Source organism: Lampetra planeri, chromosome 32 (genome assembly GCF_965212315.1).
Source record: "Lampetra planeri chromosome 32, kcLamPlan1.2.h2, whole genome shotgun sequence".
NCBI lineage: Eukaryota > Metazoa > Chordata > Hyperoartia > Petromyzontiformes > Petromyzontidae > Lampetra > Lampetra planeri.
This window is the reverse complement of record NC_136138.1, coordinates 10,835,906-10,861,579: the sequence shown is the minus strand read 5'-3', so window position 1 is coordinate 10,861,579 and position 25,674 is coordinate 10,835,906. Positions and strand designations below refer to the sequence as shown.

General features: G+C 45.1%; 1 protein-coding gene across 6 annotated transcripts in view; it reads left to right on the top strand.

The window, feature by feature from the left end:
* Positions 1–1,304: 1,304 nt before the first annotated feature.
* Positions 1,305–25,674, top strand: part of LOC144729463 (carboxypeptidase M-like) — a 29,884-nt gene continuing 5,514 nt past the window's right edge. The window contains exons 1-8 of one of the 6 annotated variants that reach the window (XM_078609778.1): positions 1,305–1,421; positions 16,618–16,814; positions 17,377–17,474; positions 19,536–19,708; positions 20,698–20,885; positions 22,392–22,550; positions 24,265–24,417; positions 25,047–25,195. In XM_078609778.1, coding sequence (XP_078465904.1) covers positions 16,631–16,814; positions 17,377–17,474; positions 19,536–19,708; positions 20,698–20,885; positions 22,392–22,550; positions 24,265–24,417; positions 25,047–25,195 — 1,104 coding nt within the window. In that variant the 5' untranslated portion in view covers positions 1,305–1,421; positions 16,618–16,630. Of the gene's footprint in view, positions 1,458–10,262; positions 10,288–14,696; positions 14,807–14,872; positions 14,894–15,901; positions 15,926–16,617; positions 16,815–17,376; positions 17,475–19,535; positions 19,709–20,697; positions 20,886–22,391; positions 22,551–24,264; positions 24,418–25,046; positions 25,196–25,674 lie in introns of those variants that run through there. The other 5 variants (XM_078609773.1, XM_078609777.1, XM_078609774.1 and 2 more) reach the window with 5 other exon arrangements.

The window sequence follows — 25,674 nt, the reverse complement described above, 5'->3', positions numbered from 1 at the left end:
GTTGCTGGTAGACTGGAGTATCGATCTTTATTTATACTGGAGAAATACGATTAGCTTTCCAGCTCTTCTTCACACATGGGTGGGTCAGAACGTCACAACAAACAATACAAAAACACAATAGGAGTGCAAAGTATAGGAAAGATAAGCAAATCACTTTAAAAAAAAAAATACAAATAAAACTACATTTCTATCTAACCTGGTAAAGTCCACTGAGCCATCAGCTTATTTTTTTAGAAACGACCTGGCCACCCCAAACGATAGCTCAACTAAGTGGCCCACCACGTGGAAATTTATATCAGCCAATTAATTTTAATAATCTAAACGCACTTTGATTCTAAACGTGGAGTTGGCAAGTGCCTCTGTCCGGTGTGTGCTGGGTAATGAAACGTTTCCTACGTTATCGACCGGGACAGACGACAATAATGCCCTCCTGTACACAAGTCTTTTGGTCAACATTAGTGGAGCGGTACCCTTAGATTATACTTCCAACTAAGGAGGTCTAATGATGTAGATGCTCACCCCGAGCCCTCATTACTTTGATAGTGCAGCATTGTCTTTGAGCTGTACACCTTTTGGCGTCCTCTGGTCGAGCACCAATTGGGTCGAGGCTCAAAAGAAAGCCGTCTCTGGTGTGGACCAATCAGTTTCAAGAACAATGCATATATTATCTATTATCATAGTATGTTTTATTATGTTTTATTTTTATTATTTTATTACTTCCCTTCTACGTGACTTTACCGAAAGAACCAAGAAGATGAATCCCTGCAGTCACGAAAGCTTTAAATCGAAAATTATCATAGTATGTTTTTTGTTTGCATTTTGACTGCAAGTATTGTGGTTAATGCAGACATTGAATCCTTGTAAAAGGTTTCAGTTTTGTTGCCAGAATTTAAAACGAAGTGGTCGCATTACTAAGAATAAATAAATACCGTTACACTGTCACCCTGCGGTACAGTACATTATTTGATTTATATGAATGTAAAGAGCTTGACAGCTCATCGGATTCCTCCAGCCTCGACATCTGAATATGTAAACAACCGCATTGCGTGTCCGTGCTACCATTTCAACTCGCGCCTTCAAATTCCGGGCAGCCGCGATCACATTTACCACTCCGCTTAAGCACGCCCCGCCCACCCCTTGTTTCACGTCGCTCGACCAATGGGAGGTGGCGTAACGGAAGCGGCTTCGTTGCGGGCGACGTAACGCGCTCGCTGATTGGTCCCCGCACGCCCCGCCCCCCCCGCCCCCCTGAGACCACACGGCCTGCATATTAATGAGGCAGGGGGGGGTGGCAGAGACGATTTGGTGTCTTCCATGAAACTCACCCCTCGAAATCTCTCTCTCTGTCAGTGTCTCTCTCTCTTTCTCTCTGTGTGCGTGTGTCCGTGGGGCATCTCTCTGCTCGCCAACCTAACGAAGAGGTGGGACGGGAGTTCGCGACGGTGCACTAATTCATTGTGAGTCGTAACTTTTTTTCTAAATGGTTTCATTTATTGTTGTTTTTAATGAAGTTTCCCCCCACACAGACACAGACAGACATCGCCTACCCCTCGTTGTGACTGCATTGGTTGAGTTGGACGAGTCGCAGGCAACACGTGTGCGCGTGTAACACGTGCAACAGATGGTCCACACACGCGTGTCAACGCGTCGGTACAATTGTTGTTTATTAAAGTGTATACAAGTATGCGGTATACACAGCGGAATGTGTTACTAGACCACTCTTGTCGATGCTGTGCGTTCGGGAGCGAAAATGCCAATATCGAGGACTGCTAGCCACTCAGTGGGCTTCAGGAGAGAGCGAGAGGTTCGTGGAATTTTGCTTTTCCTACATTGAAGGAGCGCAAACTACAGCGGCATTAATATACAACTTCTAACTACACCAATGTTACATGCGCCGTCAGCGTGTTATACAAAACAAGTGTGTTTATACAAGTGGCTTACTATGTGTGTGTGTGTTTACACATTGGACACTTGCCATGTGTGTGTGTGGCTGGCCATACACCACAAACACAGCATTGCTGTGTGACACATTGGGAATACATGAATGCAAGTCGTGCTGTAAGTGTTACTACGCACGTGTGTATGTTGAACTTCTTTCGCACCGTACGTAGCCAACACGTGCTAATCGGAGGTATAATAACAACTCGCATTTGTAATGAGTGGCGCACGCGTAGCAAAACGCTCAGTGTAGAATTACAACTCGGAGAACGGGGAGGAGGAAGCAATGAATACGATGGTTGTCACTAATAATGCTCTCCGTGTTGCCAGCGATTTAGTCACAAGATACGTAGCGATGTTTTAACGAAGGCATGCTGCCCAGTATCATACAAATAGCAGGTAAAGTTAAGCGTTCAGCGCCCTGAATCAATTTGCTGTGTGTAAAACTTGGTTAGAATGGGTAAAAACAAAAACAATTACTATATTTTTTGGTAAATTTTCTAGGGATGCCATTCCAGGTATGGTATTATAGGTTAACTCCTGTGTTGTTTGAACGTTTGGTATATCGTCTAGGGACCTGGGTAACAGGAATGTAGTCGGCATCCTGTAGTCAGTTTGCGATCTGCTTTGTTTTGACCCCGATGTAAATTGTCTCGTGACTTGCTTCCTGGTCGAGTGTTTGTTACAAGATGTGTCTTTGTTATAAAGTACAAGGTCGCATATCCACCGTGATCAATTAACCGACTTACACCCCCAGTGCAATGTTTGGGTGATCTCTGTCATCTTCTGTAGATGTTCACATATCCAACCCATAGCTGCCAACCCATTTGCAATGCCCTATCTTATTACAGACCAACTCAGACCTTACTGGTCACCCCGTGCCCTTTATAAATCTCAGCGTTCATCCGACAAAGTCCCATCACAAGGGAGAGAAACACAAAGACAAAAAAAAATTTGGCCGTATGGAAACGTCTGTATGCCGTATGGACCTGAAATCAATTTCCATATCCAGGAATACGGGGTGAATCGGATGGGTTGACAGGTATGCAACCTTGGGTTGTGCTGTGCGGTGTAGCGTAAGCTTTGATTTTACTCTGTTTATTTTAGCAGGTAAGCCCTCCCCCACTGAGCTATGTAGACCTTTTTCAGAAGCCACCTGGCTATCACAAATAATAGCTCAACGAAGTGGCTTATCATCGTGTGGAAATGTATAGCAGCCAAATACTCTTAAAACTCGTGATGTTGATTCTAAATGTGGAGGAAATAAACCGGAGGACCCGGAGAAAAATCCGTGCGACCACAGGGAGAGAGAGACACGCAGACTCCAAATATACAGCAGCAGCAGGCGTCAGGATCGGGATCGAGATCGATACCCACGACCTCCTGTATATCAGGCGAGGTAGTTAACATCTCATCTGGGTCAGGATCTAACCCACGACCTGTATACCAGACGAGGTAGTTAACATCTCATCAGGGTCAGGATCGAACCCACGACCTCCTGTATACCAGGCGAGGTAGTTAACATCTCCTAGCCACCGTGCCACATGTTGTATCTTCACGCCCTGACCCGTATTGCATTACTCCCTGTGGCTTTTGGACCGAATACATTCGACACAAGGCCGGCCAGTGTTACAGCGTGGATGAATGTGCCAATGTGAATGGGTCTGTGCATGCTGCTATGTATTCAATACGTGTTGCAATGTGGCAGGATATGTTACAAGATCATTTCACCGCTGCCAACAGGTGTGTTTAAGTCACCAGTATAGTCATCTCGTGAGACCAGATAGAATAAAAGCATAAGAAGGTCTCGGCTTTATTATTTCGTGCATTGTAAGCTTAAATCATTTAATGAGTGTGGGAACTGAACACGGGGTTGGAGTTACAGAAGCCAACACGCAGGGGCCCTTTTATCTTGATTTCACAAACACGGATCATTTTGCCTCGAACGTGAGAAGTATCAATGCAACGTTTTACCAAATTACTGCAAGTTCAGATTGACCGCTGGGAGCAAATTGACTTCTGTGCTTATCAGCCCGCCGATCCCAGCTTGATGCCGACTTTAATCTGTCGCGTGGAAACATTGCTGCCGTACATTGGTTTATTGCTGTCACTGTTCATTTCTCACGAGCCGTTGCTTCTGTTAAACATGCAGCAGATATATATTTTTTTTATCTGAATGACTTCGCTGTAAAAACAAAGTGCGGCTCTCTTGAAGTAACCCTTCACGTTTGGTTGGGGAGTCGGGGAATGTTTTAAGAGTGTGATGCTTACATCTTTTCCTAAAATTAACTTTGTACTCCTGTGTTGTGGTTATCGAAATTACACAGTAGAACTACTCCGCCGCTTCGTCTTGGTATTGGGAGGAGTGGCAAGACGGTCTTATTATTCTGCGCATTCCACGGCACACTTTTCGAGCTTGCCCCGTGTGATTTCGTGGCCACGCTGTTTGCTCAACTGCGCATGGGTGACCCAGGTGAATTGAGAGGGCCGGGGGTGGAGGCTGACGGTTGTCTGCTGGGCCACGACCAAGTGGGTGGGTGGGAGGTAGGGTGGGTGGATCGGCCACTGAACGGCACGGGGAGTTCGTCTATCCTAGCGTCCGAACATTTTAGGTTATTTACTTAATTCCAAAAACACTGCGACACACACAGAGACACACGACGGTAACACCGGATATTGGGATGAATGTTGTCACCACTTTGTTGGGTTATTCATCTTACGCAGGCGTAAGTGAGGATAACATTTCAAAAAGTATTTTATCTCAAAAGAAACGAATGATGATTAATGTAATGCCCCTTCACAGGCTTCACGGATCGCGTGACCGTTCTAATCACCGCCCATGGGTCAGCTGTTTCTGTCATGTGAACTCAAACAGTTCAGAAAGTGCTACACATTAAGACAGATTACACTTAAATTCCCTACATTCTGTAGTTAATATTTTGTAATGAGTAAAACGCTTAGTACTGTACGCAGCTTATCTGGAGCGCTGATTAGTTATGTGAGAATATAACATTGACGTAAAAAATAAAGACATTTGTACTGTAATGTAAAACAGCTACCAGAAAAAGTATACAAATAATATGGAAAATTATAGTAACTCTAATTGACACGAAGCCTATTCGATTTAAGGCTTGTTTTATATGTGTATATGGATAGCAAGGAGAAAACCTGTAACGTCACTGGATAAACGATAATAGGAATATGGATGTGTTCTGGTCCTTGTCATCAACATGTAGAGTTCATACTTCACCACTGGCACAAGACTGCCAGGTAAGATGAGCGTTGATAAATTGGGCATGCAACCATTTTTTTACCTGAATTTTGTTTTTTAAGCCTATGGCGTGTGTAGGAGTTTAAAAAAAATAGCGTACATATTTTGAATTTAAACATAGTTTCCAACTTCTCAAGCCGGCACCTTTAGCCTGTAAATTACATTACAGTACTGTGCTGGCCTTTGACGGTTATATTTTTTCATATTTCTAACGAAGTACTGCCTTGCGAACCGGAGTAGCCTTACTGAATCGTGGCACCCGTACCAGATGGGTACACGGTGAGACGAAATGTCCTAATAATGATGATGATGATTGCTGTACACCCTAATTTTGCATGTGACATCTAAGTACAGTGAAGCATTGTTGTACCGTGTATGACTTGGGAGTGGCAAGCATAGGTTGTGTTTCCCTGAAGGTCTGCAATGGTTAATTTTACACGCAAACTAACCGCTTGAGTTGAGCAGAGAAGTGAACAAGCAAATTGTGTTTTATGTAGGGACGGTATATATTTTTTATGAAGCTTCAAAACGATTTGACCAAATAATAAATAATAATCACTCGGTAATAATGTACGCCCTTTTTTTCAACTCGCTGTTGGATGATGGCCTCCCAACACCAGGTTGTGCCATGGTGGTGGTGGTTGACAGATACTTCACCAGCCTGGTCATTGCGGGTTGTGCCATGGTGGTGGTGGTTGACAGATACTTCACCAGCCTGGTCATTGCGGGTTGTGCCATGGTGGTTGACAGATTCTTCACCAGCCTGGTCATTGCTGGTTGTGCCATGGTGGTGGTTGACAGATTCTTCACCAGCCTGGTCATTGCAGGTTGTGCCATGGTGGTGGTGGTTGACAGATACTTCACCAGCCTGGTCATTGCGGGTTGTGCCATGGTGGTTGACAGATTCTTCACCAGCCTGGTCATTGCGGGTTGTGCCATGGTGGTTGACAGATTCTTCACCAGCCTGGTCATTGCTGGTTGTGCCATGGTGGTGGTTGACAGATTCTTCACCAGCCTGGTCATTGCGGGTTGTGCCATGGTGGTTGACAGATTCTTCACCAGCCTGGTCATTGCAGGTTGTGCCATGGTGGTGGTGGTGCTTGACAGATTCTTCACCAGCCTGGTCATTGCGGGTTGTGCCATGGTGCTTGACAGATTCTTCACCAGCCTGGCTATTGCGAGTTGGTCCCCCAGAACGGTTAAGATATCCATAGCAGGGAATCAAACTCAAGTTTCAGGGTTCATATCGGGAGTGCTTCAACCACTATTCCACTCTTCCCCTCCTGACCAAGTTGCATGTAGACTACATTCAATGCTGTACGTATGCTAAACTACTTTTATACATGTAGGCTTTCACGACCAATATGATTCATACATTTTTTTTGGATTAGATCATGTAGGTTTAATGTCAGTTGGTGGAGGGTTATAGATTTGAATCGCATGATAAACTCCTTTTTTGGGTTCAGAACCAGTTCACGACAGTGACAGATATCGCCTTGTCCCTTAAGGGTACTTCAGCCAGCTCATAGTAGTCATTTAGTCAGTAGCGTCGTTCAGCCTTCTTGGCCTATTGTATTGCACACAAAGCGTCACACCATTGGTCATCGATCTAGCCTCTTCCCATGTGATATCCAGCAATTGAAGATCCTTGGTTATTGATCTCTGCGAGTTCATGCGCCGCTCTTTTTCCAGATGGCAACCCACTCCATGTATGATCGTACACCTCTGTACATAACACCTGTGTATGATCCAGGTAGAGTTATCTGCTTTAATAGGGGGGAGAGAGAAAAACATGTCAGCTGACTAAGAAGTCCAAGTTGTGTTGATGGAGTGTTTGGTCAAGTTTATTTGCCACAGGCAAAGTCTTTTTAAAAGTTAATTCTAAGTGGGTGGTAATCCATTCGACTTGAATCAACACAGCTGACTGATGTTTTAAACTCCTCACACAGCCTTTGGGTAGTTTGTAAGTAATTGTATTTATAGCAGCGTATTATTGCCTTACATAAATTCTGGCGGCCTTTACCTTGCAAAAAAATGTTTACGGTTTCCTTTGCGTGAAATGCTGCAATAAGTGATATAGAAAGTTGTCTGGCGGCATTGGCCTTGTTTTATAGTAAGTAGTAATGCACCACAGTATTTGCACTCAAAGTTGTCAATGCTCGCTGACAAATGTCATCGGGCATTTTTGATTAACAGTTTATTGGTTGAGCAATTTTACGTTAACATCTCAAATGTTAAATATCACATTAAAAGCATATTTTAGTAAGCTATGTGTAAATTCTCCAATATCGCACAATGCCGTTGAGCATTATACATAAGCCCATTTTGCATAAAACTAATAATAATTCTCTTTATTCATTTAAATAAGTGTTGCAGCGGCTTCATACTATTGTTCAAGAGGGTCCTGCATTTAGATGTTTGGCCAATTTCATTGCTACGAGTGATTGGCATGTCAGTAAACTAAGGTCCCCAGAGAAAACGTGAGTGTACGAGGTGGGAAGAACAACACTGTCAGCTCTGTACAGATAGATTTTGCCATCTCCTGGGCACCTTGTACATAATACTTGACTTTTAAATCTAGATTGAAAACTCTGTTTTGTGTTTAGTTTGCTATCCTCCCCCTGTAACCTCTATCTAATTAGCATTGGTTGGCTACGTATGATGCGAAAGAAGTTCAATATACATACAGAACACATGAAGCCTACTAGGGATTATGGAATTATAAAGCTGGTCACGAATGTCAGCGGGCTATTTTATAAGATCAAATAACAGGCATCACACGATAGAGGTTTGCACTGCCTCTGATAATGCAGTCGGTGTGCACGATGTGGCAGGAAGCCAAGCAAGCACGTGCCCTGCTGGTGATCTCCAACAAAGGTGAAAGCGCTGCACAGAAACTAGTGCGTGTGATCATTGTTATAGCCGTAAAGGGATATTTGATATTACAAGGCCACTTGCCGACAATGAGTAATTGGATTTGGATTCCCACCGGGGAGTGCTGGCCCCGTGCCTGTTTGTGTACGACGTAATTTGGACTTGTCTTGCGATCTGCCGAGAATAATTAGCAGACTGCTCTCGTGACAGCGATCCTGAACTGAATACATAATGTGATGGCTCAGAGGTCAAAGTTGAGGTGGTGACCCCGTTAATCCTACAGACAAGGGCGCTATTACACTACGCCTGCCAGCTGTCCTTAAGAAACAGACCTTTGTCCTTGTGTGACTTGACCGTTTCTAACATTTATGGGGCTTTTTAGTAATGTTTTACAAAGCAGGAGAATGGTCAACTTTATTTGGCTCGGTGTGTAACACTGTCATGCCGATATTTTAATGTTTGAATATTCATAAGCGGGAGTCGTTGTCGTCAATCAGCACTCCATCCCTCTGTGTGTCAATAGAATGAGTAGCACTTGGTTGTGAGTTGGTTGCCCTCTGGAAATGCTCACCGCCTGCCAGAGGAATGGGGATTTCCACCAATGGCCAAGGGATTTTTAACAGGAGTTGAGTACCGCTCCAGACCTACCTCTTGTGCAAATCCAATTAATTCAACGTCTTTAAAAAAAATGCAAGGAATTAATGTGGTGAATGTGTTGTTGGAAAGGCAGTTTATACTTTTTTTTAGCTGCACAAAAAAATCTAAATCCGTGGAAAAACCCCATAACCGATTTTGCCATTTTTCCCACAAAATACTTTATCAATAAAAAATATTTTCTACCCATACTTTAGCCGCTGTCCTCAGGCTTCAAAGATGAGTTGAATACTGACCGCCCCCTGTTCAATTGAGCGAGTAGCTACTTGATATTTCATGTCTCCGTCGTCTTTTACCGCTGTAGTCCCGCTTTGCTTTCACTGCTGGCAGTCAAATCACGAGTCTGCAGCCTGACGAACACGAATCGCACTTCGATGCAAAATGTGTGTGGTTTCTTCAGGGACCAAAAATATTTCGTGGGTGCTAAATGTGAACGAGCCTGGTATTTGAGCTGAATAACTGTCGAGTAGTCATGAGCAAGCTTAACCTGACCACATACATTACTGCACTACAGTGCACAAAGTATGGTACAACGAAAACTCTACAGTTTTACTAACGGCACCGTTCAGTTATTTACACCGAAATAGTATGGTCGTATAGATGTGCCCATTCCTACAGGCTGCAGTGTATTGGATATTAGGTCGGAGGCTTCGATACGTGTCTCAATTCAAAGTCGTCAGTTCACGTGAAGCGGAGTGAATGTCCAAATGGAACCTTTTTTTAGCCAGTATCAAAGCATGGAAAAATAATAGGTTTTTACTCTTGCTGGCAATAAAATAAAAGGGAAAAAACGTATTCTAATAAAATAGGTGTTAAGATGTTCAAACACCAAATAGAAACCTTTCGCAAGGAATCATGTCTACGTTAACAGGCACATGTACTTGTGGTGAACATGCAAACTAACATGCTCTGATAATATATGGCATTGTCTTTGTGATTGACCTACACCAGAGACAGCCTTCTACAGGGCGTAGTCTAACCAGTGTCACACCAGAGAACGCAAAAAGGCGAACCCACACCTGTTTTATTGCCAGAAAGGGTAAAAACGCCGCTTATTTTTTCAGATTTAATCTGTTGAAAAAGCTGATGCAGCTGTACCATCTTAGTCACATTTATGCCACTATCGCCGTATACTCGAGCTTAAGCGAGTGTTTTTTTCATTCTTTAAGGCTTCAAAGTTCATGCTTAATATACACACAAAATACAACACTTGTAACTTATTTCCATGCGTTATGAGTATGGGGAATCATTCACCTCATGACATATGTCTAATAAAGCAACAAATGGTGTCTTAAATAAAAACGATACGTCAGGCAAAGCAGTCTTTTATCCACGTAAGTAGAGTACTGTATAGGGTATATTGTACAGTTGTTTGGTCAAATCTTTATCTTTAAAAGGCCTAGTTCCTCTCTGTGTGTGTGTTGTACGCCCATGTTCAACACATTTACCAGCGCAGTCAAGTGCACGAGGCTGAATCCAGCTCCGTTAATAATTGTAACTTTAATTTCACAGGTTACAAATAAAACAATCCTTTCAAATTATATTCTCAAGTAAGTGCTGTCATGTGTTTACGTTTTAAGCGGTGTGTTTGTTTTGCGCATTCTAAAACGACTGCTTTTACAAGTGATTCCTCTTATAACCATCGTGCTTTACTCGTTTGTGTCCGGTGATGTTGACACTTGCCGGGCTCTCTCTGTCTCACAGTTCCTATGATCACTGTTTCATTACTTTCATGGCTTTATTTTGGTGATTTCGAAAAGTTGATTGGTTTGGCCATGTTTGTTTGTTGTAGTACGGAGTAAGACTGATGGCCTTAATCTAAGTTGTCTTGTGGTCGTTGTTGTTGTTGTTTGACTTGCATCCCACTGGGATTTTTGCACACAGCGTTGGTGTACGGTGTTTTTTCTGCAATATGTTGCTGTCTTTTCTTGGATTTTCTGTTTGCACTTAGTCACATTCACTTTAAGATGTTTTCTTGTTCATGTTTTTGATTTTTGTTTGTTGCGGTTGCACCCGATTCAAGAGCCGAATGGCTCACAGGGCTATACCTAATAAATGAACTTGAACTTGAACTAATGGCTCGCAGGGCTATACCTAATACATGAACTTGAACTAATGGCTCGCAGGGCTATACCTAATACATGAACTTGAACTAATGGCTCACAGGGCTATACCTAATACATGAACTTGTCTCTTGGCCTTGCACGACTTGGAGGAAACACGGCCAACGATGTTTCCCAGTACAGTATCCACAATCAATGGAATCGACTTCAATTTGAAGACACATACTCTTTGGTTCTTTCGGTAAAGTCACGTAAGTATAAAATCAAATACAGTGACTTTACCGAAAGAACCATAGAGTATGGATTCCTGCAGTCACGAAAGCTTCAAGTCAAGATTGAAAACACATCTCCCTGTGTTATATATGTACTTTATAGATGCTACACCACTTACGTGATTTGTTTAATTAAAATCTGAATCTGTATTTATCCTGGATAAATCCGATAAGCTATGAAGCTCTTTGTCACAGATGTCCAGTAGGGGAGGCGGCTCAGAAAGTTACAACAACGAATACGGTGCTCTGGTATTTGTTTCTAGATTCGGTGTGACGGTGGTTGACTCAAAAAGCCAAGAGTTCACATCTCAATCAAGGATTTACTCAAACTCGCATCCTATCCTCCAGGGTCTATAAAAAGGGTACACTTTTGTGGGAAGTTAACAACATCACCGCAGAGATGCAGCGATGAATTCGGGTGGCGTGCCGGTGCTGGCTCGATTGTGGCATCAAGAGACTGTCAGAGATGGCGACAGCTTAGGGGTGCCTACAGCCAGCAGTGGATCGAGCGTGGGTGCTGCTGCTGCTGATGATGGAGAAAATGAACCCCCACTTATGGGAATGTGGAATTTTACACCACTGGCTGAGAACCAGCAATGGGCTTCTTCTGTTGAGTACTTTACTCTTGCTATAATAACAACTTGAAAGGTACTTGCAAGAGACTAGGTTTCAGGCCACCATGTGTGTGTGTCGACAAGACGTGGTCTATGGCTTTTCCCCAGACATTCATAAAAGCAAGTCCTTTCCGCTAAAAAGTGCCACTGATATTTGAGAGTGAAGTTTACCAACTGCTTGGAGCACTTCAAGTGCCCTTTATTTATATTACGTGTTGCCTTCACACATTTTTGTTTAAGTAGAAAATGGAAAAGGAGCAGTACACTACTCTCTTCCCTTATTGCTAACATGATTTCACTGCAGTGCAGTATTTTTTTTATTCACCAGCCCTCTCACGATGCAACAATCCACCAAGCACCTTCAACGGAGCTGATTTCGTTGCTCCGTCTCCGTTATCGCCGTCCTTTCAGGCGTGTTCCCTCCCTTGGCTGATAATCTGTCGTTGGTCTCGACCAACAACCCATCATCCCTTCCAGGGACGTGCCTTGTGTATGCCCACTTCCTGTTATTCACACCATATTTTCCCCATATGACGTCTTTATTACTTGCGTACAATGTCTGATGCATGCGTTCCTCTTTCTCTCTCTTCAGTTTAATTCCGCGAATGCATCTCGCCGTGCTTTTTTGCGTAATTTTCAGCACTCGTTCCTGTTTTTGTAATTTCCCAGGTTTCAAAGCAATGTGTAAAGGGGGTAATACTGATTCTAGATTTGAAGCTTTCGTGACTGCAAGGATTCATATTCTTAGGTTTTTTCGGTAAAGTCACGTAGGTAAAAAATAAAAAAAATAAAATAAAAATCACGACGTTTCGGAGGCAACACAAGCTTCCGTCTTCAGGTGGAACCGTCACAGCACGATTGCTGTATCAAGTAACGGAGCTGATTTCGTTGCTCCGTCTCCGTTATCGCCATCCTTTCTGGCGTGTTCCCTCCCTTGGCTGATAATCGTTCGCCCTTAGGCTCGTCTGGATTTTGCTTTTATGCTTTTCCTTCAAGCAGCTGGCACACCGTACTTACAAAAAAACTGCATCGTAATCTAGCACAAGATTATTATTTTTTGCACAATCCAGGTGTGGCTGATGAAATAAGCAGGACCTATAATAAACAGATAATCCTCATTAATGCCATCAGATCAGCAGTCAATCTGAATACAATGGTACTTCAGTTATCCCTTCAGGCCACAGCGCAATGCGTGTGCACGTGTGCGTGTACTCCACGTGGAAAAAATTACGACTGAGATTGATATCTCCGCATGGACAAAATCAGCAGTTTTTGAGATGGATATCAAACTGTGTGTGTGTGACTGATTGCTGTTGGTCGCTTGTTACGACAAATAGATTAGTACAATACTGCATGTAACTGGTTAGTGCTCGGTGTGCATTCTTTTGAGTTTAAACCTCGTCCAAGGGGTTGATTCAGCCCAGTACCGCTCCAGCGTCAATTCAATGACTACCACATTATTGGGAAGTGAACAGAAGTCACTAAATTGACAACTCATGTATTTTGAGCAGTTTTTTGTGTTTAGTTGTCATTCCCGCACACCCTCCCATTATCATGGTTGGCAACGCAAGAAGTTCAACATCCACGCCTAGTCCTCATGTGGAGAGGATTGGCCCCTGTCATTGGAATGTGGAAATGCCACCACGTCTGAAATCGGGCACTCCCCCCCCCCTCCCACATTGCTCGTTTGAGTAGCTATTCTCGTTGATTCTGACTCGTTTCTTATTTTGTTCGTGTCGGTGCCAACATAGTTGACGACATTCCGCACAGGTAGCATCTTCCCCACAGGCATAAACCGCCGTCTGCAGAGAAGACGCCCCAAAGACGGATAGAGGTGCCCGATCGTATGACTTTGCCACCACTTGTTCTGACTGCAAGCCAAGCGTAGATGGAGGCATTGAAAGGACTCGCTGGCTTTTCAGCGAGTGCTTTGGTATTTTTTTTCAACAGCACCACTTTTCTCACTCGTCATTGGCTGTATGGCACTTGAATGGCAAAATTGTTGACTGACCGGAAAAAAAAAACCCCACCATTAGGATTCTTTAGTTGCCACTTATCTTGACAGCATCATTGTATAATTGATGATGCATGATGCCCATGTCAAGTCTGTCGGATGTACTATTTCTATTCCTTTACATTGGACATCCATTTTTCCTCTGCCCATGACTGACTCTCTCAAGAAAATATGCCCACTGTTTCTGTCCAGCGTCTTGAGATGTCACATTTTGTTAACACTCATTAATTGGCAGACCACCCTAGTATATCGTGGACTACAGAGCTTGGCACTGGCTCGCCATGTGGCTGCCTTTCCCACTCGCCTGTGGTTCATCCTCGGCCCTCCGAGTCGTTCTCTGTCTTCGAAAGTGAGCGAACACTGTGTGTGTTACAAGTTTAAATTAATATTAAACTTCAAATGCATTGTACAAGATAACTCCTTTTATCTGTTTCCCTATTACATATGAAACCTATTATCCATGAATGCTGCAAACACTTGAATTACCGGCGGTCCTAATTTTCTTATTTTGGGCAACTTTACCATGGAACGGCATCCCATTACCTGCAATATTTTTCATGGGTAAGATTCGCTGCGCGGCAAATTACGCCAATCATCCGCGTTTTTTTGTCGCGCATGAGCGTAGTAAATTTGCGTGTCATAGGATCGGCGATTACGGCTCGCCATATCACAACGGATAAGAGGAGTTCTGTATATAGCACCGAAAAACGAATTGTGCGTGTGCAGTTTTGTACTTAATGTACCACGTAAACCACCGGTACCATTTGAGGCAATGCAATTGCTTTGCGCCGCACCACAACTCAAACCACGTAACCCAAACAACCCTCGAATGATTTTTCACATCCCCTGCGGGGTCAGAAGCGATTGCGTCATCGCCCCAACGCTGACACCGACGAGTGAAGACTGCGAGTGTCTCAGGCCCCCCCCCACCGCGTCTTGCTCAATGAGACTTTGTACAAGAGTGACGCAGACCCACGTCCCACGAGCACCACACAAATGTCCCGTGTTTGCGCAACCCCTGACGATGCTCATTTGCGCGTTCACGTCGCCCATGTGACAGCCGACCGGCTGGACTGATGGGTCCGAGTGGCGGTGGTGTCGGCGCGGTGAGTTTAATATTCGCCGTCAGTTGTGGTCACTGCTGAGGAATTGATGGGTGGCTTTTTGGTCGGAATAATTGGATTGTTGCATTGGTAAGAGCCAGTTGTGTTTTGCCGAGGTCACGAGCCCCCGATGTAGTTTTAACTCGCTTGTTTTTGTTTTAAGTTGTGTCGTTTGAATCGCAGGCTGGAGTTTTGTTGCAGTCCTCAATTTACCAGTTCATGTGTGGGATATGTATGTCAATGTGTTTTGGTGTTTCAATTTGGTTCACGTGTTCTCTTATATTTTAATGCCTTTTTCGCTTTTGGTCTTAAACAGAGCAAGATGACGTTAACACACCGGTGGGCTGAAGTAGTAAACTAAATGGCACGTTGTTTACATGACAAACCTTATGGGTGGTGGAGGGTTACGACACATTCATACTTACGCGATCTAACTAAAAAACAACTTTATTATGAATAACATTGGTCGCGAAAGTCGACGTGTTAATGTGAAGTTACTTCCTGTTTCAGGAGCCACTTTGCGGTTCGTTTGTACCAGCAGGAACCGGAACGTGGGTTAGTTTACGGTGATGTGAAATATGAATGCCATGTACTGTATAGCTAGGGGTGTTTAATAACTTATTTGTCAAAATGTTAAAATTTCCCGTTTTCAAATGAAACAAGGCCTACAAGTGACACACACAAGTCCAATGCTTGAAACGTCTATTTAACAAAATAAATGCATTTTTACCAGGAACTCTTAATTAGTATCCCAACAAAAAATACTACGTACAAACTTTGCTACGGATTGTCACTTCTAATTCACGTCATATGTACGATTACTCCCAACGTGTTCACAGCCCCAGAAAAATAATCGGGCATGGGAGATTATTGGTAAATGAATGCCCCTGGTATGCATACGCAATACTCATTTATCTGTCCTTATCATCGGCCTGTGTAAGGAGACGTTGAAATTCATATTTAAAAATACAATGCTAACAGGACACAGCATAATACAACACCTGCGCAGTGTGTAATGCAAGTCCTGCACTTTTCCAGGTGTGTTCTGCGGCGTCGTGTTTCATGATAAGCAAACGCTCGTGAACATATGATCACGTGTGTTTATTTCCCAACTTGACCCCTGTAAGTATTGTTGTTGGTGGGCGTCCTGCTCTGAGTGTGACCCCTTTTCCCCACATTACCCTCTGCTTCTGCGTTTTAACGTTCAGTGCCACCTGCCTATCAAAGTACAAATGTTACAAGTGATCCCTCCCACCACCCGATTGATACATCGTCTTAACATACGGAACTGGTTTCTAATTGTCGATTAAAAGATCGGTGCGGGTCTATCGCGTAGCAAGAAAATGTCGAGAATTTTACAGAATTTTCAGGTTTTCGCTATTTTGTGCTGTTTTTAAACTAATCATCTCAGCTAATCGTTGTGGAGGATGTCGTGAAAACAATCTTGGCTCACGTCATCGCATGCCGTTCGTGGCTCTTTCGTATGGCTGATGTAGATGCAGAACAACTACAATTTCACATTCAGGTGGTCAAGCCAGATAACCTCTTCAGGAGCAGCGGAGTAGTGTATCGCTGTGATGTCTTCTTCATATATTTATGGATCGGGGCATTGCCTCGTGATAAATTGTACTATCTGTTCTGAATGACCACAGTCGTACACTGTGCATCAGGTATCCGCATCTACTGTCATGGTTGGTGCAGTGGATGCGGTTTAGAGGGGGTGGACCATGAGCAGCTTCGTGGAAGATCAAACCCAAGGATGTTATGCGTTGGGTTTTCACAACAAGGCGGTGTTTGTGCGTGGCTCTGCACAGTGCTGACTGACCGATGATGGCGTCGTCGCCTGCGAGCATGCCGGCTGGAAGCGTTCTGCTGCTGCTGCTCTGCACCCTGTGCGCCTCCCTGGACTCTGGCTACCGCAGTAACGCAGACATCGAGCGTTACCTGAAGGAGGTCAACGGAAAATTCCCCAACATCACCCACGTGTACAACATCGGCAGGTCCTCGCAAGGTGAGAGACGTGCGGCCCCGTCAACAGCTAACGTAGTTTTAGCTGCCCGCTCCAATTATCCTCGTCATCATCGTTTGGTCGTCTTCACCATCATCATCGTCCTCGTCGTTGGTCGATACCATACATGGCAGCTGTCATCTTCTACGATTCCATCGTCACCGTCATCCTTGGTTATAATTTTTGTCTTTGGCGACTGTCATCATCAACCACAGTAACTGTCATCATCATTTTTTTAATTATTGTAATGTATTTTATTTTCATTCAGTTTCAAATCATTTGTTTTTTGTGCACTTTTTATGTAGTTGACACTTAAACACGTCTTATCATACTATTTTTTTAGATTATTTGTAAAAACAAATGATTGTTCGCAAATGCATAGTTACTTTTGTAATCATTATTTTTAGTCATGTTCAGTATCTTCAGCATCAGCAACATCGTTATCTTCATCTTCCTTATCATTTTCGTCATCATCTCTGTGACATTTATCATCACCGCTATTTTCAAATACTGTCATAATCATCATTATTTCAAGATAATTTTAGCATCCATTTGTTCCCAACAGGGGTGACTCTGTGGGTCATTGCGATCGGGAAACACCCACAAAAACACACCATCGGCATTCCGGAGTTCAGATATGTGGGCAACATCCACGGAAACGAGGTGAGTTCTATCCACGCCTTGGTGACACAATGGCACGCACTTACGGGTGAGGAACATCTGTACACACACGTTGCTGCTGGACTTCGATGTATGTTGAACTTCTTTCGCACTGTACGTAGCCAACTGTGCTAATTGGAGGTGCGGGGGTAGGACAACAAACTAAAAACAAGCAGTTCGAAAGAAATTAGTTTTCATTGCAGATTTAAAAGTGCATAGCGCCAGTGGCTTCCTAATAGCGGACGGAAGAGCGTTCCAGACGGCCGCATACGCATATCTGAAAGTGTACGATACAAAACAAAATTAAGTGCTCACAAGCCGTGAAGACGACAACGCATTAAACAGCTAGTTAACATTTGGCGGCACGAGGCTACGCGTCTTCCCTCTTGTGTCCTTTGCTGTACAGAGGCGATTCTGGGATAAAAATTGGCCCACCACCGAGAAAGGGAGGACCATTTATAACGTGGGGGAACCGGTATCCACACCCTTGGCGTCTTATTCTAAGTGGCATGGGACTGTAAGCGCAGACCTTGGCAGTCAAAGATGACCTCTCGAATATACATAACGCAAAATAATAGTTTGCTTGTATTCAACCAATGGGATGTGTCGAGAGACAGGTGTAGAAAGGAGACGAAATGGCAACTCGTGTATCTTTAATACACAACTATAATTTGAAATTGATAGGAACTATATGTAGCCACATCTCAATATATCCTGGACAGAAACATTAGGTGTATATAATTATTAATTTTCTTGACGAGAGGCATTTGGTAGCAGAATTTAAACTTGAATTCCTCACCAATCACCCCATGCCCTCTGAATGTGTTAGGATGTTATCTCCCTCACCTGGTATACAGGAGGTTGTGGGTTTGATCCCGACCCTGACGCCTGTTGTATATTTGGAGTTTGCATGTTTCTACCCTTCGTCATGTGAATTTTTCTCCGGGTCCTCCGATTTTTCTCTCCACATTTAGAATCATGCATTGAGATTATTTAGCTGCTATAAATTACCATGTGATAAGCCACTTCATTGAGCTATCGTGTGTGGCCAGGTCGCTTCTGAAAAAGAGCTATACACTATAGCTCAGCAGGATTTACCTTGTGAATAAAACAGTGGAAATAAAGTAAATCGATAAGTCGAGGTTGCAAATCCTGTCTTCGGAGGACGTCAAGCGTACACCACGCGTGTCCTTGGAGAACACTGTCAGTGGGCGTCAGTTCACGGTGTGCTCCGCTCGTCTCTGCAGTACTGCACCGCAGTCGCATTTGGGTGTTGTTTTCGCTTTCCGTTTGTGGAAAAAAAAAACGAGGTTCCACCTTCCGTGGCCAGTTGAGATACGATTTGACGTGGCTCGTTGCTTGCTGATCGGCAAGTTTCCAGATTCGGTGGCCTGTGAAGACCCACTCTTTCGGGAATCAAGTTTCAGCTGGTGTCATCTTCCCATGTCTTCTCTGCAAACGTTTATAGAACACCACAAGCATCCCATTATAGCCTCCTTGGCAAGTTACAAAGGGCCCACTGAGAATTGGCCGCTGACTGACCACTGTTAAACTTTACCTTTGGTCGGGGACCAAAAGGGAGACACCGCTGTCTATTTATAGATATGAGCACGAGCCTCAAGGTTTGAGGTCTCAAATGCCCTCACTTGTTTGTGCCACTTTTCACAATGAGCACGGTGTCCAGCACAAAAACACTGCCCCAACGTCAATTTTCTTCCAATTTGTTCTCGGTTATACCACTGCTGTTGATCGATTAGCCGATGCCATAATGATGATTGTCCAGTACATTTCGTATTTCGCGCTGTTCTAATAACGGAAGGGCTATCACGAAGGCGCTCTGCGTTTTGCAATTCGCGACCGACTCTTTTGGAACTTGGAGAAACACCAGAGCGAAAAGGACTATTTGAAAATACGCAAAACGCGTTTTGCCCCGACGCTGCCCATCAGCTTCCGTACTGCTAATTACAAGCTTGCTGAGAAAACCACTTGTTGGAAAGCGTGGCACAATCCATGCCTATGCACGGTTATATCCAACACTTGTTTGTAAATTATATTTTCCCTCAGGTTGTGAGTCGCGAGCTGCTGCTCTTCCTGCTGGACGCGCTGGTGGAGGGATACGGCCACGAGGAGGAAGTGACGCGGCTGGTGGACACCGTGCGCATCCACCTCCTGCCCAGCCTCAACCCCGACGGATTTGCCAGCTCTATGAATGGAGACTGTGACAGTATCATCGGGAGGTCAGCCGCTCGCTCCTTCGTTCATTCATTCATTTGTCAAATTTTTTTAGTAAGAACTCGCCCCAACTAAAGAGGGCATCGAAATACTTTACAGTATAAATTAAATGAAGGTAGTCCTACCTATCAAATCAAGACACATATATCAAAATGAGGGGGACATACTCGAGGAAATGCTCCAAGAAAAAAATTAGTCTTGCAGAGTTTCCCAAAACTGTTCGGTGCTCGGAGCCAATCTGAGGACCGGCAGAAGAGAGTTCCACATCTCAAGCGCCGCACTCACAAAGGCCCCTGCTACCGCCCAGCGTAGAATGACAAATTCTAGGTTAAGCGAGCAGGGCCTGGCCTGAGGAGCGCGAGGTTACATCTTGTTGTAATCGGTAATAATAATGATAGAAACAATGAATATGCATGCGTCCCCACCTTCATCAACTCACACCGACCAGCATGGTGAAGTATAGTCAGACAACCACCCACATGGCGTGGGGAGACCCGCACGCAGCAGTGGATAGACCCAGAGTTGTAAATTATAATTATTATTTTGCATATATATATATGATGTAATAGTAGCAAATATCAACAGTTGTGGGGGCCAGGTGGCTCAGCAGATCATGGCTCCGAGAATCTTGCGTTTCAATCCAGGCAGCCGTCTTTGATTAGACCGGATCTTAAACTGTAGTGCGCTGATGGGCTCGTTCTCATCATCAATTACTTGCACCAATAATATACCCGGTGATAGTAAATTTGATCCTGAACTGATTTGCCAAAATTCCCGAGGAGCCGACTGGAATCAAATTAGTTTCAATCTCTGAGAATTTTAAAAAATGGTTTGTCATGCAGCAAACATTGCCCTCTGTAGTGGGATGTGCGGGAAAGTGCTAACCCCTACTGTGCGGAGCAGAGATGACCGACCATATTTAGAAATGTTGATAAGAAATGCACTGGCTCTCACAGACAAGGTGATTCATGAGCTTATCTTCGCCTTGCCAAAGGTATAACTCCAACGGGAAAGACCTAAACCGAGACTTCCCGGATCCGCTGAGCCTGCCGAGCTCGGCTCCCCGGCAGCCGGAGACGGTGGCTGCCATGCAGTGGGCACTGAGCGAGCCGTTCGTGCTGTCGGGCGGCCTCCACGGCGGCGCCGTCGTCGCTAGCTACCCCTACGACAACCTTCGCGCTGGTAGGTCCAGCGTGTCGCGCACGCTCAATAACAACATCAACTGCCATCCGCCCACTAAGTGGCGGTGACATCACTGCGGTGCTTGTGCCGTGCTATGTGCCCTTTAAGGCCTTTTAAGGTCACGTGAAGTGTTGAACGCCCGCTAGCAGGAAGTCACGGGACACACACACACACACACAAAGATCCCCCATGTAGCCTTAACAGAATGTTGGGGCAAGTGCTGTTAGTGAGTAGCATCCATGAAGGCTGGGGTGGGTGGCCAATATCATACCCACCGACCGCCTTTTTCTCCCCAGTACTGATGTTTACACACCACACCAGGAAATGCACTGGCTCTATCATTTAAGGCTAAGTCGACCTAGGGGAGGGCCAGAACCGGTTCAGATAATTGTCACTGGTGTTGACTGTGAGCGGGAATTGAACCCGGATCGCCAGATTCGTAGCGTAGTGCGCTCACCATTATGCCACCACTACCCATACCAATACCTGCCATTTGACAGACTCTGGTGCCATGGGTTGACCGATCTGAGATAACTGGCAGATGGACCAGCTGTGCCCCCTACTGTGCCGACTCGCTGTATTTAGCTGCCCGGCGCTCCGCTCGTTGTTGTGAGCGTCGCTTCTCTGCCCTCCGTTGTTGTTGGAGGGCGACTACCTCCAACTGACCAGTAGTGTCCTTCACGAGCTTTCCCCATAGACACCGATCTTGACACCGCTGGTACCGGTCTTTGGCAAGTCCACTCAGCTCCACATTCCCACACACACACACGTGACAGCCTGCCAGCTCACAGGTTCGACCGTAACCCTGGTCTTAACCCCAACCCTAACCCTGATCGTAAATCTGACCCTAACCCGAACCCCAATCCTAATCCTTAATCCCAATCCTAACCCTAACCCTGAATCTAACCCCAATCCTAACCTTTTGGTGGACGGCACTGGCACAAAGCTGGGATCCTGACATGGCCCAAATCTTAAACCAACCCTAGCCCTGGCATGAATCCTCACACTATATATAGCTTTAATCCAAATACTAACCATGGCTCTGCCAGCAACCCTAATGCGGACAGCAGTTTTGACTGGCAATAGACCTCGATCTTCGCTATCAGCACCTACTGCTATCCAGGTAATGTTCATCTTTTGTCTGTGTGCATGCGTTTGTGGAGAGAGGTGGCACAATGGTTAGTCCCATTTGCTGTGAACCCGGCTACCTGAGTTCGATTCCCAGACACGCTTAATATCAGTGGCATACATTTCAACCGGTCCTAGCCATCCCCTCAGGTCGACTCGTCATTAAATCAATACCTGTAGTGGGAGACAAAGCCATCCGGGGAGACAAAGGTGGCCAGATGCGGTACTGCCCACATCGCCTCCTCTCACGCCATGCCGACCTTAATAGGTGCTTGCTAACAGTACTTGCCCCAAGAGTCCATAAAGGTTGAACGGCGGGGAACTTTTGTCTTTGTTCACGCGTGCGATGCGTGCGTGGATGTGTGGCGTCGCGAGCAGGCAGCCCCAACTCGTACAGCGCGTCCCCGGACAACGACGTGTTTGTGAGGGTGGCGACGGTCTACGCGTCCAAGCACGGCTCCATGTACCTGGGCAACCAGTGTGGATTAAACTTCCCCGGAGGCATCACCAACGGTGCCAACTGGTACCCGCTCAGCGGTACGGAGTCGCAGCCACTCACTCCCATCCATCCCCGTAACCCACACATCCCGGCCACTGCACCCCGGTTCCTGGCACCACACGCGTCCATATTCGGGTCCAGGCGTCGGTAACGTCGCCGCTTTTTTGTACGAGTTACAGCACTTTTTGTTAATCCGCTGCTGGATGAGGAGCTCCCCCACGCTGCGAAGTGGGTCACGCAGGTTACTTTGCCCGTACTTAGCCGCGCTGGTCAGTGCGGGTGGCGAATGCAGGTGGCATAGAAGTGCAGCACAACAACGGATTTTTCCGCACTGCCTCCCGCTGCCCACCACGTGGTTCCGCAGCCCCGCATTGACAGTCGCCCATACAAGCACTATACAGGCTCAAAATTCTGCTTAGCTTGTACAGTATGACGAGACGGGGTGCATTCCAGGTGATTTGGTCATAGGGAGCCGCTTGCGTATCGGCTGCGTGTGCAGAGCGTCGTGCCACACGCTTGCAGTGTGGTGCCTGGGAGACCGAGTTTGTAGTTCACGCAGAGATCGTTACATTTGACGGCTACTTTGCAAGGCTATGATGTGGTTAGTCGTTGAGGTTATATGAACCATAATTCTAGATTTGAAGCTTTCGTGACTGCAATGATTCATACTCTTAGTTTTTTCGGTAAAGTCACGTAGGTAAAAAAATCTAATAAAAATTAATTTTTATTTCATTTTTTTTGCGTACTCTTCCCCACTGGCCACAAAATGAAATAAAATTTTATTTTTATTAATTTTTATTAGATTTTTTTACCTACGTGACTTTACCGATAAAACTAAGAGTATATATGAACCATCTTTGTGGATGTGTGAGTTTTATCTGCGTACTCTTGTTTGCTCTCGCACGTGATATATTCAATAACGCATGAGCCAAGAATGCGAAGCCAAACCCTCTTAAAATGGTTTTGAGACCTAGCAAAGGCTGACCACATTATTAAGTGCCAAAAACGAATTGGTATTGCCTCACATTCCAGTGAACTTTGAACTTTAAGACGTAGGCTTTCGCGACCTATATCATTCGTAATAGAGGTTTTTTTTTGGGTTAGATCGCGTAAATATATAAATGTTGTGGCTTGGCTCTCCAACACACCGGCGTGCTGTACGAGTTACGAATTGTCCACGTTCTGTTTACGTGACAACCCTTACTAGTTGGCTGTGTCAGGTGGTGGCGGGTTTTAACGACACATTTATTTACTCGATCTAATCCAAACCCAAAAAAAACTTTGAACTTAACAAAGACATTTATAGTATCAAAGCCTGGATCATAACATTTCTGGATTAATGTAAACAGTCGTTTTACATTTGAGAAGGCTATCATGCGTCAGTTGAATTGCCAGCAGTTTACTTGTAAAACCTGTCCGCTATTTATATCCCGACAAGAATGTGGTATGTGTTTCCTGGCCAGGTAGCAATCTGTCACGAACAAAAAGAAGCTCTCATTGCATGATATGGCCACTTCTGCCCTATAAGCAACTTTGGCCGCTTATTCTGTTTTCAGTAAAGGTTTTTGCTTGGTGGAGATTTTTGCCGTGATGTAATGGGTTAGCACGCTGGCCTTGCAATCCAGAGCTCGCTGGTTCGATTCTCCCTGCGAGGAAGTTGAAACCATGTGCAAGTTTCTTAAATACCCCCGCCCCCCAATCCCCCCTAAACCACCCCCCCCCCTGTAACTTCCATGTGTGGTGGAGACGTAGGCGGCATGCAGGACTACAGCTACGTGTGGGGCCAGTGCCTGGAGGTGACACTGGAGGTGAGCTGCTGTAAGTTCCCTCCTGCGAGCAGCCTGCCGGAGCTGTGGCAGGAGAACCGCGCTGCCCTCATCGCCTACATCAAGCAAGCACACCTGGGTACGAGGTGGCGGCGACAATGATTTCCACTCTTTAGCCTCGCTGAGCGTAGTAAACTATATATATATAAAACTATGGTAAAACTACACCCTTGCAACTGCTTGTTCATGCCACTGCTGGCGGAATGGCCCGACACTCGAAGGAGCACCCGAGATCATTTTTTGCGTCCTCTTCCCCACTGGCCACAGACGTATTTGAGGGAGGAAGTTACCCACACTTTACCCCACCGCGACTGTCGCGAACCGTTGGTGCTGCTAGGTGAACAGAGGCACGGGTGTAGTTATGAAACTTGGCCATGGTTTGCAACTACCTTGACAGGAGATTGAACTTGCGACTTCTGGATTGCAAGTGCAGCGTGCTTTCATTAAACCAGGCTGGTCTGTAAAATATATATATAAATTTACAGCCCTTTGTCAGTCCACTGACATTTAAAGACCTGCCCACGCAGCGTCGGTTGAGGATTGTTTAACCATACATCACCACACCGGTCAATAAGTCACAAGTTCCAGATGGTTTCACTTAATATAGAAACCTGAGAAGTTTGAGGCCTCCAGGGAGCCATTTCCTGGCGAAGTGCCTAAAAAAAATGGGACCATTAAATTTGCACGTGGCTCTCTCCTTGTACGCAGGGGTCAAAGGTCGCGTGCTCGACAGTAATGGCAACGGGGTGGCCAATGCCCAGGTGCACGTGGTTGGACGCGCCAACATCCTCCCCTTCAACACGACCGCGGACGGGGAGTACTACCGCCTGCTGTTGCCTGGCCAGTACACGCTGCAGGTGAACGCACGCTCACGGGCCCACGCGTGCCAGCCGGCTGAGCAGTTTAAGCCATAATTGTTTTTTTACCCTTCTATCTGGCAACAAAACTGACACAATTTTTACAAGGAGTCATGTTTACATAGACCACAATACCTGCAGTCATAATGCAAACAAAAAACATAACTCTGATATTGTGCACTGTCACAAGGACAGTGCACATGACTCCTTGTAAAAACGGTGTCAGTTTTGTTGCCAGATAGAACGGTAAAAAACCAATTATCATATTTTTACTGGCAAATGAGGTTCCAATGGTGCAGTTTAAGCCAGTCGTGGGGGTTCTCAAGGTCAGGAGCCACAAAGGCCACAGAAGCCTTTTAAGGTTGTGGCCAGTGTTGAGCCCACTCAAGCCTGCTGATGAGCTGTAATACGCAGAGCTCGTGTTGCAGCATGCAAACTGACAAATATTTTAAAACAAATTTGATAACTTATATAACTCT